The following is a 16849-nucleotide window of genomic DNA, read 5'->3' on the forward strand; positions in this document are numbered from 1 at the left end:
GTGCACTCTGGGGAAAAATGTTTAATTAACACCCGGGCACCCTTGTGCATTTTTAGCGCAAAAGAGACTCCTGATCCAGGGACTTGTTCACTCTTTACTTCTCTACTTCTTCTTTTTTTTTTTTGGTCAGCGTGATGGCCACTGCTCTCGACTTAAAAGGCACCATTTTACTCCCCTCACTGAAACACATTTCAAGAAATCTTGGCTTAATGGTGCCTCAAGATGTCAGGTCACATAAATAAGGATTCTGTGGCGCAGATAGAGCCTGGAGTGATGATTCAAAACAGAAAAAGCTGGATTCTCGGAGGATCAGACAAAAGCGGCGGATTCTAAAGAGAGCTTGATGCTGGGGGGGCTGCCATCCTGGATGGGGCCAAGCCCAGAGAGGAGGCCTCTTCATCTCTCTCATGCCAGTGAGGTGATCATGGGAATGCCTGCGAAAGTAGAGGTGCTTATCAATGCCGGAGTATTTTCTCACTAAAAGGATGCGTGAAACTAACTCAAGAGTGGAAGGAAAGACACTCTCGCACTTATACTAAGAGTGGGAATAAAACGGCCTGCAGGTGAATGTCATAGAGTTTCAGGGGCCGAGGAGCGAAATCACAGACAATTAAAGCAATACACTGAGCTGTATTTTTCTGGAGTCTTCATAAAGAGCAGACAAAAGTCTTCCAAAGCCTCATCTATAGTTTTTATATAAAATCTCATAAAAGCATCTCGAGGAAGCTTTCAAACAATCTGCATCATGATGTTATTGAAGAAGGCCAAGCTGCTTTGAGCTGTGGAAACAGGGGCTACTTTAATGTTTATAGTTTAACATCACACATTTCCACAGTTCACTCATTGGAAATCATATGGAAAGAACTGAAAAAACAGAATAGTGGGGTCAGCAATGATCTCCAAAGGCTTCAGAACATTACTGTACACTCTCAGACAAACTGTCACTGTGGTGGTACCCTCAAGGATACAGATAGGGAACACAATTGTACCATATTCTATAAAACGTATAGATTTTTAAGTTGTGTTGGTTCAAACCTTCCATTTCATCTCCAGAATATTTTCTTGTTTTATTTGTTGTAATTTAAAACCCGTTTTAAAGGTGCAATGTACCTTTGGGATACTCAACCGGGCTTTCAAACCTCTGTTGTACCTTTAAAGGGATGTTTACACGGTTTGTACCTTAAGTGACAATAATGTACCTGTACAATAATGTTACAGTACGCTGCTCTTGCTTCAAATAACACTATGGTCCATCAACAAGGACACAGCATAAAGCCAATGATTTTGACCGAGGCAGCGGTAGCACTGTGATGAAGTGGCCTTTCTTGAGAGCCATGAGGTTATAATGATTTCAGGGAGGTAAAAAGATATATAACCTGTCGGAACTGACGTGTGTGTGTGTGTGTGTGTTGGTGTGTGTTTGTGCACGCACATATGGAATGGGTGTGGGGGGTGTGGGTAGGTGAGCTGTGGGGGCTATTGTACATACCGCTTTGGAATATTGTATCCTCTGTTGCAAGGACACTGCACTCGGCCAAACAGTCTTGAAAAGCCATTCATATGACAAACCTTAGAGACGATGGAGAGAAAGAAAAAAGAAGTCAGCACAATTAAGGTGTGCAAAAGTCACCTTTGCATCACATCTCTGCTACATTGTCTCCTCTTTATGTATGAGAAATATTCACAGCTGAATTCATGAGCAGTATGAGTTCTACAGTGCGCCAAATGCTATTTAACTAGTCTATCTGGGGTTTGTGTGTGCACTTCTCTGTACCTGATAAATGGCTGAAGCTCTGAAAGGCTGCTGTTTTTTTGCTGGAGTCTCTGGCATTGGTTTCTTTTGACATATTGCACAGTGAACGCGTCCAACTGTGGCCAGAGTGGTACTCGGCATTCTTCACCGTCCTCCTTAAACCCTGAAACATACTCCAGCCTCCACCCACAGAGCAGATCCTCTCCATCTGCCTGGACACATCTCCATCAGCTACAGGGGCAGCTCGGTACTGATGTCCACACAGGGACACCTGGAACTGCGGAGGACATGTCCACCTAAAGTAATCAAATGAAGAGAAGAGCATGTAACGTTTAACTCAAAGGACGCAATTAGAATTAATAGTATTTACAAAAGATGCCATATACACACCATATATTTTATTCAATGTTTTATTTTCAGTGGACCACTGTATTTACAAAAATCCTTCTGAAGACACGTCTCCAACTCTACTGCTGTGTTAACGCTTTACAGCAGATTCTGAAACATTGCTGTGTGAATCTGATTGCCTTCAGCCGTTACTAAAAACATTAGTGCAGTCAGGTATTAATGATGGCTGATTTATTCTGGATCATAAATACCACAGTAACTCTCCTGCAGAATGCTCTCCTGCAGTAGAGATGCTGGTGGGCTTTATACCCCTTCTCATCCACGCCTGGCATCTGACATGATTACGTTTAATGAAAGTGCTGCGGCTTTAGAGTGTCTCGATCTTTGGGCAATGCTTTGTTAAGAAATTTTAAAAGCTGTGAATGGGCAGTTGAAGTAATAGTGTTGCACCTTAGAGGTGATTCAGACGATCCATACAGCTGATCATTGGCCCACTGTGGTGTGTTCTCCCTGTGTCTGTGTGGGTTTGTTAGGTGGACTGATTGTGTGAAATAGTCCATACGTGTGTATGTGTGAGTGAGTTTGGAGTGTTGTTCCCTGTGATGCACTGGTGCACTGTCCAGGGTGTGTTCCTGCCTTATCCACCATAATATTCATTCACAATGAATGAAAGAATGATTAACTAAATAATTGAGTTTGAGCATGTTAATAGGTCCAGACATTTTTTGGATGCACCATTCACAGAGTGCACGGCAAAAGTTGGGGAATTTTGCTTTTACAGGCTCTCAAAAAAAATAATAATAATAATCGTTGCCAGCTCTGCTTTTCGATTGGAACAAGAGCATCACTGAGTTGAAAATATTAGAATCCTGTTGGAGATTCATTACACTAAGTTATCATATATATGAAGATAATTTTGGTTCCCTTTTACTCACTGTTTCCTCATCTTACCCCATGTACACCATGGTGGAGACCTGATAATTGAGCGATGCCTAAGTACTGGAGCAGAGGTGCAAAAAGATGAAGTGTAATAAAAAGTTAAAAAATAAAAATAGTTGAATTTATTTTCATATTTGAATATGAATTTTCTACATCACTTCAAGACACAGGGTGCTTTTGTGAGAAAAACTCAGAAATATTAATAGAAATACTCTACAATGACTTTGAATAACCTCTCCATTAGAAGTGAAGAAGGTTCTTGCCATTTTGCAGATACATGTTTTTGGACAGTACCACTGTACTGCGAGCGGTTATTCTGAAGGTCGCTGTCCATACAGAGATACGGCTTATAGATACAAGCCATGAAAAAGTAAAATAACAAAAAGAGAAGGATAACGTTTTAGGTTTCAATGATTTTTGGCCAAACGCTGTAGCCATGGCACACAAAAAATATCCCAGGACGTTAAGTAGCCATCCTTCACACCATCAAAGTGTAACAAGGGCTTACTCCATATTTCAAAAGCAGCTTTCATTTGGTTTCACTGGCGTACACTTCTGATGTACTTGAATATATCAATCTTGTTTCAAAGTCTTTTCAACGAAAGGCACAGACGCCTCGACAGAATTCCGGCTTAAAAGATGCAACAAGTCCATCCAACTTCCTTTCAAAATAGGGTTATTGTAGAGATCACTCAGACTGGCAGTGGTGCTGGTTTAAGGGAGTACATAATCAATCTGTGAGGATTACCTTTTATTGATTAAGGATGATAAAACTATTCTCTAATACTCCTCTCCTGATAAAGGACACTCGCTCTGGATTGCTGCATTGAATGTGCAAAATGTGAACAGCTGCAGACTTTGGGTTACAGAATTTCTCCACAAGAGTTTCCCGCTTCCTGACAATATTTTCCGAACTGACGCACGGTTCCACACGCTTAAAAGCCAAGAACCCACTCTGTAATGTCTTCGGTAATGCAGCTGATATCATGACTTTAAAATGGCTATGGTTCCTCATCACATTCAGTTATTATTCAGTCTTTGGTGTGTGCGGGGGTGTGTGTGTTATCTGTGTGTCTCAGCTTGGCTCTGCTTGTTAGGGAGCAGGAGTGTACTCTCTTTTGAATCCAGGATGGGCTCGAGTTCTCCAGGTAGGCGGCCCATACAAAGGGACGAGACCAGGGTATTAAGATGGTTGTAAGACTCACCTTGAACCAGGCATCACCCCAGAAAGACGCACATTACCCATCTGCTTTTCCTGAGGCCCTTTAATTAAAACATCCAAAATAAAAGCAGAGGAGAAGAGCAAAAATTCAATGTGCCTTCTACAGATGGGCTGAAAAATGTTCAGGATAATAGTGTAGGAAATATACTCTTTACACGGGCCTATGATGGCAATTAGCATGTTTTGTGGAGGGGTGAAAACTTTCCTCTAAAGCGGTCAAGATGACAATTTGGGATGATAGATGGAGGTCCATTTGTGAAGGTAATCAAATTTGCTGCCCATTCTTCCGTACTGAAAGGGCTGCTTTTATAAGGTGATATCAATTGAGGAATAAAATGCAAAGGACCTATGAAGAACTCATCTTCAAGCAACCTTAATTGGCCATCTCTCTCTTTTTTTTCCCCAGGCACATAAACACGACTCTACAATGAAGGCCAAATATCCCATCCAAATCTACCATTCAGCGTGTTGCAGAGCACACTTTAGGTTCAATTAGCAGAAGGAAAAAGAATGAGAGCCAAAGCTTTTTGGGGCATTTATCTGCCTGACACAGTCAAAGCACACAATCATATTTACCAAATCTGCACTTCCTAAACGTCATGATCCTATAAGGTGCAGTCTGAGAACGGACAGAGGTTTCTGAATTTGATGCTTTATATTCTGACAATGACAATGTAACCTGTGCCAGTGTGCACCTGCTGCACTGTGTGATGTGGTGATAACGTCAGGTGAGTACTGTTCTGATCTAGACCCTGGTTGAAGAGACTTTGATTTAAATCAGTTTTCAATCAAATGAGAACTCCACTCATTCATATTTATATTCATATTCATTCTACAGGTATATTCAGTCACTGTTTGATATCAATGTGTGTGTCCACTACAGGCCTTTGGAGATTGATGCATGTATCACTGATGTGACCTGACTGGCCTCTTATTCTGGTGCGAGACAAACTAAAAGCATGGTTATGTGCTAATCCAAGTTTGAAACAAAGCAAGAATCCATCCCAGAAAAGTCCTGCTCATTCCCAGCTCCCCAGAGTTTATGCTTAGTCAAATGTCCCAGATCATGACTGGTCCCAGATCAGGAATCTATGTCCTCCACGTGGACATACACACCTCAGAGTAAACTTTTCAACTTGGCTGTGTACCGTAACCAGCTTGCTGAAGGTGAGCCTGGCACTACATTGTCACCATAGAGACAACTGCTGGGCCCCCTGCTTGGCACTCTTCTTTGCTGCCATCTAGTGGTCATAGCTCCATCCAGCACAGTCCCCAACGCTCAGTCAAAGTACAGTAGAAGTACTAAATGCAGCACCATGTCTCTCAGGTAATTATTTCCTTTATTCACGGGCCACAAACAGACACATTCTCAATGGCTGCCCTTTAATGGGCCATTATTTGAATAAATGGGGTAATGGCATGGGGTTGGCGACCCCCTCAGTGCGATGGGCCTCTCCATACGGGCACACCTGCCTAGACAAGGTAACGTTTATCACTGACACCTTCTGGGGCAGCCAGAGAAAAGGGAGCCAAAATGGCTGCGAAGGTCAAGGCCACAGGGCCACGCGGGGCCGGTCGCATCCCAAATTCAGCCATTTGCTAAAGCTATGCTCTTGTGGTTGCCAGGCTACCGCCTAATAAAGGTGGCAGAGCATGGCATGAGGGAAAACAGAGGTAAGATGTTGACTTTGAGATAAGTGCCTCTTGAAATGAAACAGCACCATCACGTCACATTCTAAACAACATTTTGAACTTTAAATTGCCCATAAGCTGGAGGGTTCGAAAAAAACATCTTTGTGTTCCGCAACTCTCTCAGATGGCCACATTTGCATAGCAGTTAGGTTAGTTAAAGGCAATTAATTACTAATGTTTTAATTGCAGCACATGAATAGGATAATATAATTCTTGCTGTTTTAGGTTTATTTTTCTAGTGCACGAGTGTGTGTGTGTGTGTGTGTGTGTGTGTGCGTGTGTGTGTGTGTGTGTGTGTGTGTGTGTGTGTGCGCGCTTCATGCTGGAGCACTCGGATGTCTCCTTATTAAAGTAAACAAAAAGATAATTATATGTTCCCTTGCTCAGTGTTGGTGTGGTGGCCACTTAGAAAGTCATTGTTGAAATGGTAACTGGAGAGTATATGGCCCTTCATAGATAATTCCACTGATCTCCCTTCATCACTACAGTCTGCACTGGGACTAGTTCACTCTCCCTCCATTTCTGTCTCTTTGGTGTGGAGTCAAGGGTCAAGAAAATTGTTTTGCTGGCACTTATAGTCTCAAATCGCACGTGACATGAAGGGACTTAGACTGGGACTTGCAGATTGTTTGAAAAAAAAAAAAGCTACCACAAAGCAGAATGTTGTGGTGGAATATTTACCCAGAAAAGCAATTCAAAGCACTGCTAGCTGTGTTTTCCAAAACACGGTCAAACAGCTCAGAAGGTTTATTCTGTGCCCAGTATTCAGGTTTATTTAACAGTCATAATATTACCAAAGCCCTTAAAAACACGGTGGCTGTGTTCTGAATGAAAAGCTGGAACAGAAGGTTTCCTCCCGGTGATGTTCTAATCACTTCCTTATTTGTACAGCCATTTGGCTTTAGCACATAGAGCATGGCAACGGTAACAACAGTGAGGAGATATCTGTGCTAAAAGTGACAATAATGTTTTGCACATATGTTAAAAGCCATTCGAATGTAGCTGTGTGTGTGTGTGTGTGTGTGTGTGTGTGTGTGTATATATATATATATATATATATATATATATATATATATAGTACCTTGAATGTACCAAGTACCAAACTTTTGACCAAGCTTTGCAATGTTTCTCTGCTGCTGTATATTATCGGCCTCAAATCTGAACAGAAATGCTCTGTCTCTTCATGTGGATATCACTGTGCATTACTATACTACACCCAGATTGTTGTTCTTGGGGCATTGGCAGTGTTTCATTTGCACCATGTGCAATATTTTAAAGTTTACCCAAAAAGCTTTCTGTCTTGGTTTCATTGTTGACAACACTTTGCTCAACATATGTATTTGTATTATTATGTATTATTATTTTTATTATTAAAGGCTCCTCATTTTTAACCTTTTCCACAGAGACCTATTTACCACAGAGCTTATGATATTTTGGACTGGTGCATCCTTCAGCCCAAACCAATGAGCCTTAAACAGACTGATTATTTATAAATGTATTTTATGTATAAATTATGGTTGTAGAAAATATGCCATGTTTTACAAGTTAAGAGACAATTGCCATACAGGGATTAAATCAGCTGAGACATGCTCCAGAACGCACATGTAACTCCCATATTGCTTCAGAACAAAACTGTATCTCTGTTACCCTGGTTTTCAATTCTATAAAATGTATTAAACTACACCAGCATTTGGTAAAAGTTCAATCAAAAATGATCTAACTCAAATGCACCAAGATAATTTAAAATATGCTTTTATTAATGCACAGTGTAATAACGATGTTATGTTGCTTCCCTTGAAAATGGTATGAATGTTTAATCACAATCAAGATATTTGAGTTGGTTATTGTTTTTTTAATAAGTAGTGTAGTGGCCCTCTGTATCTTGCAAATCCTTTTGTCCAATTTTGGCTGTCCGTCTATCAACCAGTATTTGAAAAAAAAAAAGTATATATATTATTTAAAAGTTCATAGGTCACTCAATTATACATTTTAGAAAATACAATCATTATGAACTCTTATTAAATTACTTTCACATATTTTAATCGTTTTAACTAAATTGCTACTACAAATTAATTAACTGTTATCTGGCTCTTACAAGTTGCTTGTTAATAATTGATAGAAAAAACAGGCAAAAAGCATCATTTGAAATCCAGACCGTGCTAATAACTTTCAGCAGGTTTGAATGGTTTCATGACGTACTGTATTACTCCAATACTGCTCACACCTGGTGATATGTACGAGTGCTTGTTTAAAGAACCTTCCTGAGCTTCAAAGAACTATGGTGAGATTATTCTATGGGCAAAAGAGCTCAGTGCACAATCAAACTGACCAAGAGTGAGCTGAAGTTAGACCATGGTTTAAGTGGTTGTAAGGAATGCTAGAGTCAGTAATGAGACAATGGTAAAGCGATGACAGCACATAAAGAGTAAAGGTAAAGATATAACAGCACATCTGAACTAAACCGGTACTGAGTTATCATGATATAAAAGGTATATAACCTTCAGTGAGACACATGAGAAACTGTGATACTGCCTCAGGTGTATATTCATGTACATTTAAATTATCCTTTACAGTATACTCTTTGCATTTTGGTTTTACAGATTAGACAATCATGAGTCCCTGGTCTGAGAAGTTGAAGTTCATATGTTTGTGTGTATGTGTGTGTGTGTGTGTGTGTGTGTGTGAAGGCAAACCACAGATTTCCACATACATAAGTTATATCACAAAATATATATAAGTTATATCACATGTCTTATATGTTTCTAAGGATTCTTTGAAGCTGGACAGTAGTTATATTTTTGGCATGTAATAAAGCTTGAGAGGTTCTACTTTAATAACACAGGGCCTGACGTACCAAACACATTAGACTTTTTTTTTTCAAATCATTTGCTGTGTAAAGCAAATTATTTACATTGAACCTCCTCATTGGCAATAGGTAATTTCAGCTTTTTGTTTTCAATTATTCCATTATCAAACTATTATTTTGCACCATAATTAATTGTTCATAGAATACCACACTGGACTTTTCAATGTAATATGCTGCTAGAACTATAACCTTGCACTCTGATCGTCTTGAAGAAATCTAGGAGCTAAAGAACACTGACTATTTTATAAACAGGATCAATAAAATGTACTAATCACAAACATGTAATGACATTATAATAACAGTGTAATAAATATTTCCATTCTATGACGACTACTAATATATCAAAAAAGTATTTTACAGAGGTGCCTGTATATATCTCTCTCTCTCTGTGTGTGTGTGTGTGTGTGTGGGTGTATGTGTGAGGTAAAAGAGGAAGAAGGGCCAAAGGTGGTTTATAGTATTCACACAGGGTTCATAAGTTGTTGGCCCAACTGAATCTTTCCCACAGCTTTAGGCTCCACAGCTATCACCTGGTCCAGAGGCCAGTGAAAGGAGCTGGGTGATGTCATCAGCACGGTGTATTGATTGACCAAAGAGATGCAATTAAAGAGACGAAAACACACAAAGTAAAAGCTGTGTACATAAAGAGAAGCCCTGGACAATAGGCAGGGCAAGGCCTATTCAGGACCCCATTCCTCAAGCACTGGCCAGGGGTCTTGTAGAAGGACTGAGAGGGGCTGTTGAGAGGAGGGGGTTGTGGGTGGGGTGAGGAAGGCTTATGTTGGGAGAGGAGTGTGAGTGTCCAGGAAAGAGGACGCAGGGTGTTGCTAGGATGTAGCCGAGTGGCCCTGAAGGGCCCAACTCTTGTTCTGTGCAACAATCGAGGTGTCAAGCAATTACTGTGGATGGCTCAAGGATGGCTGATGGGGGTCGCGAGATGCTGCCTCTTCACAGCAAACACACCAGCAGACATCAGTACACACTCATTTTCATCTGTCAAAGCGTATACACCCCATAAATCAGTCTATTTCACAGCTACACTATATACAGGACATATCCACTCTGCCAGAGCAATGTCTCAGAATAATACGTTTTCAGAAATTCAGAAGTTCAGAAGTGTTTATCACATCAACACATTCGTTGCGACTGGTTCGATGTGAAAGAGGAATGTTCTCAATCAGAATAGTTTAAAGTGGTGGTGATAGGAACCAGGCATCTAATGCATTCAATGCCTTAGGCATTCAGCATGACATGGTTAATACGACAGTCTGAAGCCTGTGACTGTGTTCTGTAGTAGATTATTAATAGTATCTCTGTTTACTATTTCACCATTTAAAGAACTATGTATTAAATGGTGTAGGTTCACTGCTGTTTGGATGGTGAATAAAATGGCTATATTTGCAATGTTTAAAGAGAGAGAGAGAGAGAGAGAGAGAGAGAGAGAGAGAGAGAGAGAGAGTGAGAGAATGAAATATCATGCACATTTTCTTTTTAAAATATAAAATTTTAAGAAAACAAATCAGCAGAAATCATCTTTAATTTTAGTTTATACCAATAATTTAAATTACGTTTTTCCAAGCGATTCTGCACCATCTCTATCACTTAATTATCACTTAATTATCACAGTGTGTAGGTAATTTTAGTTTATATATAGTTCCAATTGGGACAAAGATTTTATTATTATCTCAAATAGAAACAGAAAATTGAATTTGAAAAGTCCAGCTGCTGTTTACGTTGTCGTAACATTTCACAATGAATCGGCCAATAGCAATGATCCTATATAACTTCAAAGCTAATATTTTGTCCTGTAAACATACCACTCTGAGACATGATGATTTCTCCAGACAAGGACAGATATAAAATCTGTCAGTGATGCAATATTCAAAATGACCTAATGTTCTTGGCACAGCGTAATCTGATGAATTCCTGTTCAAGGGCAAGGGAATGATTTATGGACCTTCAAGTTAGGACCCAACAATAGCATCAAAGCTGTGTCACTTGGTCTTCAGAGGATCCAGTTCTTTAATTCTCCTCACTCTTCTCAGCAGTAATTGCCTTTTAACCAAGGTGCCGCCACCTGGCATTCCCAGCTCTGAGAAACAGAGCATTGTCAACCTCTGGCTTTCAGTTTCTAATGTGCTCTTCTTCAGGGTCTCCTTCACTTCAGGTGGGGTCATTTAACCTCCACGCCCTCCCTGCCCACCGGACTCAACCGCTGGCTTTGGCTCACAATGCTGCCATCCTCATCTGCCGCCCAGGTGTCACGCAAAAAGTGCTCCCCCTCTCTTGTTTCTTCATCAAACGCTCCACCATTTGCATTTTCTCATTAGTCAGGCACTTTTATCATTCAAATGTGTAGATTATCGCTTGTCCTGCCCATGAACATAGGTTGCCCTTGACAACAGAAGAGTGTGGAGGTAGATGAGCTATAACCGGAACTGAAGCTTCCTGATGTGATCGAAAAATCAAGACTTCTAACGGTTCTTGGTTTGAGCGTAAAACATCTTCCAGAAAAGTTGGAAAATTTTGAATCAAGAATTTGTGATTTGTTATTTCTCTTGAAGCTTTATTTAACTGACAAAAGCACACAATAGTCTAGTATTTCCACTGAATAACTTGTTTACCACTGTATGCATCTCCTTTCCTTTCCTATTCATTGTTTAAACATTTGAAAACTGCGGATACTAACTGCTAAAATTTAAAGTGACATTTTTGCATTTTATTTTTGCTTGAAACAGGACTCTTCATGATGTGCCACAGGAGACAGTAAAGTCAGTCAGTCACAAACACTTCCAGAAGGACGACTGGCATTGACTTGCTGAACTAATCATGGACTTCCCAGGAAAAGACGTCATCTTGATGGCAAGTTATCCATGCCATGGTCACTGATGTATCCCACATACCATGAAAGATAATGGCGTTTGCATCTGTGGCTGGTAACAGTCTACGTGGTGCCTTTCCTCATTAACATGGAAAACATGCTGTTCATTTTATATGAAAAAATAAATAAATAAAGGATAGACTCTGACTACAATTTGAGATGGATCTTGGGATCTTGCTGGAAAAAGACCTGGCAGCTGCCATTTTTGGAGCACATACATTTGCAAACATATTTAACATAGAAAATAAAGTCTCAAATCCACTCTATTTTCACACTATTATTTATTAATTTATTTATTCAATATATACTGATATATTTTCAAAACAAAATCAAACACAACTATTTTTTGTACTTGTATCAGTTAAAGGTTCAAGAGAATTAAAAAAAAACATCACAGATTTATCCGTTTTCATTGCATTTTTTCAGCAAGTGTGAATATGGGTCTGCAAAGAACCATCTACTTCAAAAGGTTCTTCAAGGAGAGTATCGCGCCGAGAAAGCATACTAATGAGGGTATGATGGAAGATGTTTTGTGTGGAGGCCCAGGAGGTGTATTAAATAATACACAGGACATATTGCCACTCTCACAACAAATCATTGTTTCTATATCATAGGACTTTACAGAAAGCAATAACTTGCAATGTAAGATGGAACCAGACGTAGTTTTGCTCTGACAGCAACAAACTACATGTGAAACTGTTGGTTTTTATCTGTTTGTTACTTGCCAGCTGTTAAGGACATGCATGCAGTGAGAAATGGAGTAGCCATGGTGAGAAACGGCAACAAATATGGTAAAACTGGTCTAGCAAAAACTGTGTTTGTGCTCTTGATTTGCATAAACGACCCTTATGTGGGGCCTCAGTCCACTGAAGCTGCGGTGCTCAGTGTATGATCAAAACCCCAGCAGCAGAGGAGACTGTGACAAGCAGCCAGGAAAGAAGCAAGCCATTGATGGATGGCCTGGTGGAAATCGCTATCTCATTAAATCACATGAACGGGGTCCAGTCTTCATACGCGGTCATACATCAAGAAAGGTGGTAGGAGGAGATGCACCTATAGCTATAGCTCTTTCTTCCCACTGAAGGAACTGGTGCATTTGGTTTTCAGACGCGTATATTTTATGCTGTTGATTTGTGCACTTTTATTAAGCAGGAATAATCACTTGAAAATGAATAGCACATTATTAAGTCTTCTAGTGGCTCTTAGGGGGGGTTTTGTTGTTGTTATCAGGGCTTTGTATCAGCGTGCAATTCATCTCCAGCCATTCTTCACTGGGAATATGTTTTATATGAGCCCCCATTTATCATCTCCTGTCAGCTCTTAAACGCAGCATTATTCGCTCTAGAGTTATAAATTGGAATCATTAAACAGTTTTTCATTTAATCTGATGCAATAACAGCCTCGCCTTTATTGGCTTGTGAAAAGGAAAATAGTAAATACAATTGTCTGTCAAGATGAGCTGCAGATAGCGGAGGCGCTCTGGCACTGGCGCTCGTGTGCGACCGAAATGAAATTAGGAGGCGAGGAACGGAGGATCAATGTCAGAAGATTTGCTTGAGTTTCAGAGTGGATGGCTGGCGGGTGGAGGTGTACTTGTTGGCAGTGGTGGTGGTGGTGGGGTATATGGGTGGTACTGGGAAGGCTTATGTGGTGGTAAAGTTGGGGGATGTAGCTGCTGTTGGGAAGGTTTATGTGGTGCTAAGGTGGTAGGGATGTGCGTGTGTTGGTGGTGGTGGTAGTGAGGACTGCTTAGGTGGGGGGCTTAGGGTCAGAGGCAGTTTGCCACCTCCACGAACCCCATCACAAACTCAAGGCCTCTACACAGTCTTTTCCATCTACTGAGTTACACCAATCAGCCCAAGCTTTTCAGACTGGAGAGATGAATTTAACTCGTCACCACAATAAACCCGCACAAAGCCTGCCATCAGTGAACTCAATTAGACGGTCAACAAAAACCGGTTTGTTGTACGACGCAGCCCCGTCCCAACAGCACTGACCTAATCGGTGGTGAAAAACTAGCCGCTGAAGTAAAGAACTGGAAATAGCTACCTAGCTCTGTGCCCCCAGCGGTGACCCACCATAGCAAGTAGCCTACAGCGAGCCACTGAAGTTCAGTCTCTTCAATGTCTCCAGTGCGCCGCTCAAAACTCATCTGGAGCAGTTTATCTCTTTCATTGACATTCGACGACGAGTTTCGATTTGATTTCCTTCCCCCAGTGGAGACCATCATCTTCTTACACACGACCTCAACACCAGCAACAATCCTGCGCTTTCTAAACCCTGCCTCAGAAACCTTGGAGAAAGAGAGAGAGAGAGAGAGAGAGAGAGAGAGAGAGAGAGAGAGAGAGAGAGAGTGTTCGTCACCATCCCAGAGTTCAGAAAAGGACACAAGTCTTCAGTACACTTCTGAATTAGATCTCTTCTCTCCTCCATGTTCTTGGAGCAGCTTTTCGTCCCTCAGCAGCTGTAAAGAATGAGGGTAGACTGCCACCTACTGGACAAAGAGTGCATGGGAGAAGTCCTACATGAAGGATCCAGCTATAGAGGTACATTCATGTTCACCAGAGCATAGAACAGTGCAAATGTACCATCAAGGCGACTTTTAATAAGAAGAAATGTGCATAGCTCTATTTGTACCGTAGCATTTTTAAATAGAAAATAATGCCTATAGACAGTTCAAAACAGTCCAGTGTGAATGGAATCAAATTCAAGTATAAAACAAAATATATAATCCCACTTGAATAGAGTATTCATCTTTTTATCTTTCTTCCTTTTTTGAGTAATTTTAAGACTCCTTGTTCCTGGTTCCAGAGCTAAACTGATCTGTTAACACAGCACTCATATTTACACACTACGCAGTCAGTTCACTAATGAAAACACCGATCTGATACCCTAGTCTTATCTCAACACTCTTGTGCTTAGCTTAATTAATATATATTATATACTATAAGAAATGTGTTTATAAACATTATGTATGTATTAACTATGTGTGTATTATTGAATTAACTCTCTATCACATCTTCTGTTGTTCTTTCTTCTGTATTACATATAGCACCATGTCCTGCTATATTTAACTCCTCACATCACTGATGATTAGGAATGACGATAAAGTTGAGATTGACTAGACTAGGACTAGACAGGAAGAGGGTTGGGGTTTTTATTAAATGTGTCCTAGTTTATATATTAGGAGACTTTAATCAGTTAGCGTATAAATCCCAGGTTTATCATCACAACAAATGAGTAAACATGACTACACACTGTTAAAAAAAGATATTTGACTCTCACTGGGTAAAATTAGGTGTTTTTTAATCCCCACAAACAGCAGGAAAGAACAGTGCTGTCCTCCTCCCTCAGTCCATAGCGGAGTTGCCCTTAAGCAACTGCCATGTGTTTTCACTGCCATGTAGGGGTGAAATACACAAGAAATGTCATTGTAGTGTGTAAAATTACCAATAAATGCAGTTACATTTATCCATTGCTGTTATGTTTTCTTCAGCTTTATACACACCCTAAATATTTTTATTTTATTTCCTTTATATTAAACATTTAGGTTCTGAAAAGGTAGAAATGACCACATTTTTCAAAGAAACACAGGTAAATACAAGGGTTAATGGGCGCAGGTTTTAAGACCTCTGCTGTAGCTTTGAGGGGTAAATGTACATTATTTGTAACCTGATGAACAATAATGTACATTATGACTGTGCAGTTTAAGGGATATCTAAGGCTTTCTTTTCTCTCTAAGACACTTTTAATAAAGCAATCACTAATAGATTAAAGTGAACAACTTGAAATCCCTAATGAGAACCACTAATAATATTAAATATATTTATCCTCTATAATCAACAATTTATCATATTAAAAGGGACCTAATCCTACATTTTTCATTAAGTTTCCTCCACTGCTTTTAAGGGTGATCTATGTACATGAACTGTGTTCTGACTGTCTTTCCTATATTGCACCTGAATGAAAAAAACCTTGTGGCCAAAACAACCCCTTAAATCACTTTAAGGTATGACTGGGTGGAGTAAAACATCTGCAGACTAAAGAGACAGACATTTAAATGTGTTGGACCTTGTGTCATTATAGACACTATGGGTTCCAGTGGCTTATTTTCTATATATGAAACTTTTACAGTGTTCGCATTCTATATCAAACTTTTTATTTTATAAACATTTTAAATTGTGAGTTGTGCATGATGTAGATTATTAAGTTTGAAGAAGCATCTGTTCTTGAGGTCTTCAGCTGTTTACAGTAGTTTCAAAGAGCTGTAGATTGGCATGTGTTGGTCACTTCACTTGCTGTAGACAGCTGACTTTAGACTTCTTTTTTTTCATAGTTTGAAAGTGTCTGTTGAAGTAAAAACTCTAAGGAGAAACTGCCTGAATGTGTGAGTTCTTCACATACTCCATTGTCCATGTCCAGCATTGAGAAGTGAAGATAAATATGGAAGAGCTTTTCTCTGCAAATCACCCAACAGAGTAGCCTTGAAAGTGTTTTCGAGAGTGAATTGGGGAAGATAATGCCATAGAGGAGGAACACAACTCTATTACAGGTAAAGGACACACATGAAGGTCAAACAGAGAACTGACATCTGTTCATAGCTCTTCTCATAAAGCAGGGCTTTGACTGTGACCTGTATTGAAAGTATACACTAAAGCCTGCACTGCCAACTACTGGTGGTGAAAAAGAAGCTTGATCACAGTTCTGTAAAAGCAGACGAGTGGAGGCCATTCAGTCATTCATTCGTTCGTTCGTTCTAGAATATTCTATCTTCTTAGACGTGAAGCACTTCATGGAGCTGCAGAGATGAGAGATGGGTAGAGTAGCCAAGTCTAATACTATTACTTCAAAACAATAATTACTCTGGAAGAAGTAAAAGTTGTCAAGGGTCTAATGGAAAAAAAAATTATATATATATATATATATATATATATATATATATATTATACACACACACACACACACATACATGTTCTGGTCATGAACTGCAAAACTGGTACACAGACACCAAATTAAACCATGTCCAGGATATAAATTATCTTTACAAAACAAAATCATCCAAAGTGATGTGTGTTATGTTTTTAATACTGTGTTCCTAATGTCTCGTTCGCCCATTTTTTCTGTTATTTTCTTTGCTCTTTTTTTGTT

The 16849-nt window shown here is 39.8% G+C and overlaps 1 protein-coding gene across 2 annotated transcripts in view; it reads right to left on the reverse strand.

The window, feature by feature from the left end:
• nkx2.2a (NK2 homeobox 2a) overlaps positions 1–16849 on the reverse strand; it is a 50505-nt gene that overhangs the window by 13741 nt on the left and 19915 nt on the right. Inside the window, exons 5-6 of one of the 2 annotated variants that reach the window (XM_066670022.1) lie at positions 1775–2049; positions 1490–1569 (exon numbers count right to left, since the gene is read on the reverse strand). In XM_066670022.1, coding sequence (XP_066526119.1) covers positions 1490–1556 — 67 coding nt within the window. In that variant the 5' untranslated portion in view covers positions 1557–1569; positions 1775–2049. Of the gene's footprint in view, positions 1–1489; positions 1570–1774; positions 2050–12061; positions 13995–16849 lie in introns of those variants that run through there. The other variant, XR_010802384.1, reaches the window with a different exon arrangement.

The sequence above is a fragment of the Hoplias malabaricus genome, chromosome 1 (genome assembly GCF_029633855.1).
Source record: "Hoplias malabaricus isolate fHopMal1 chromosome 1, fHopMal1.hap1, whole genome shotgun sequence".
Lineage (NCBI taxonomy): Eukaryota > Metazoa > Chordata > Actinopteri > Characiformes > Erythrinidae > Hoplias > Hoplias malabaricus.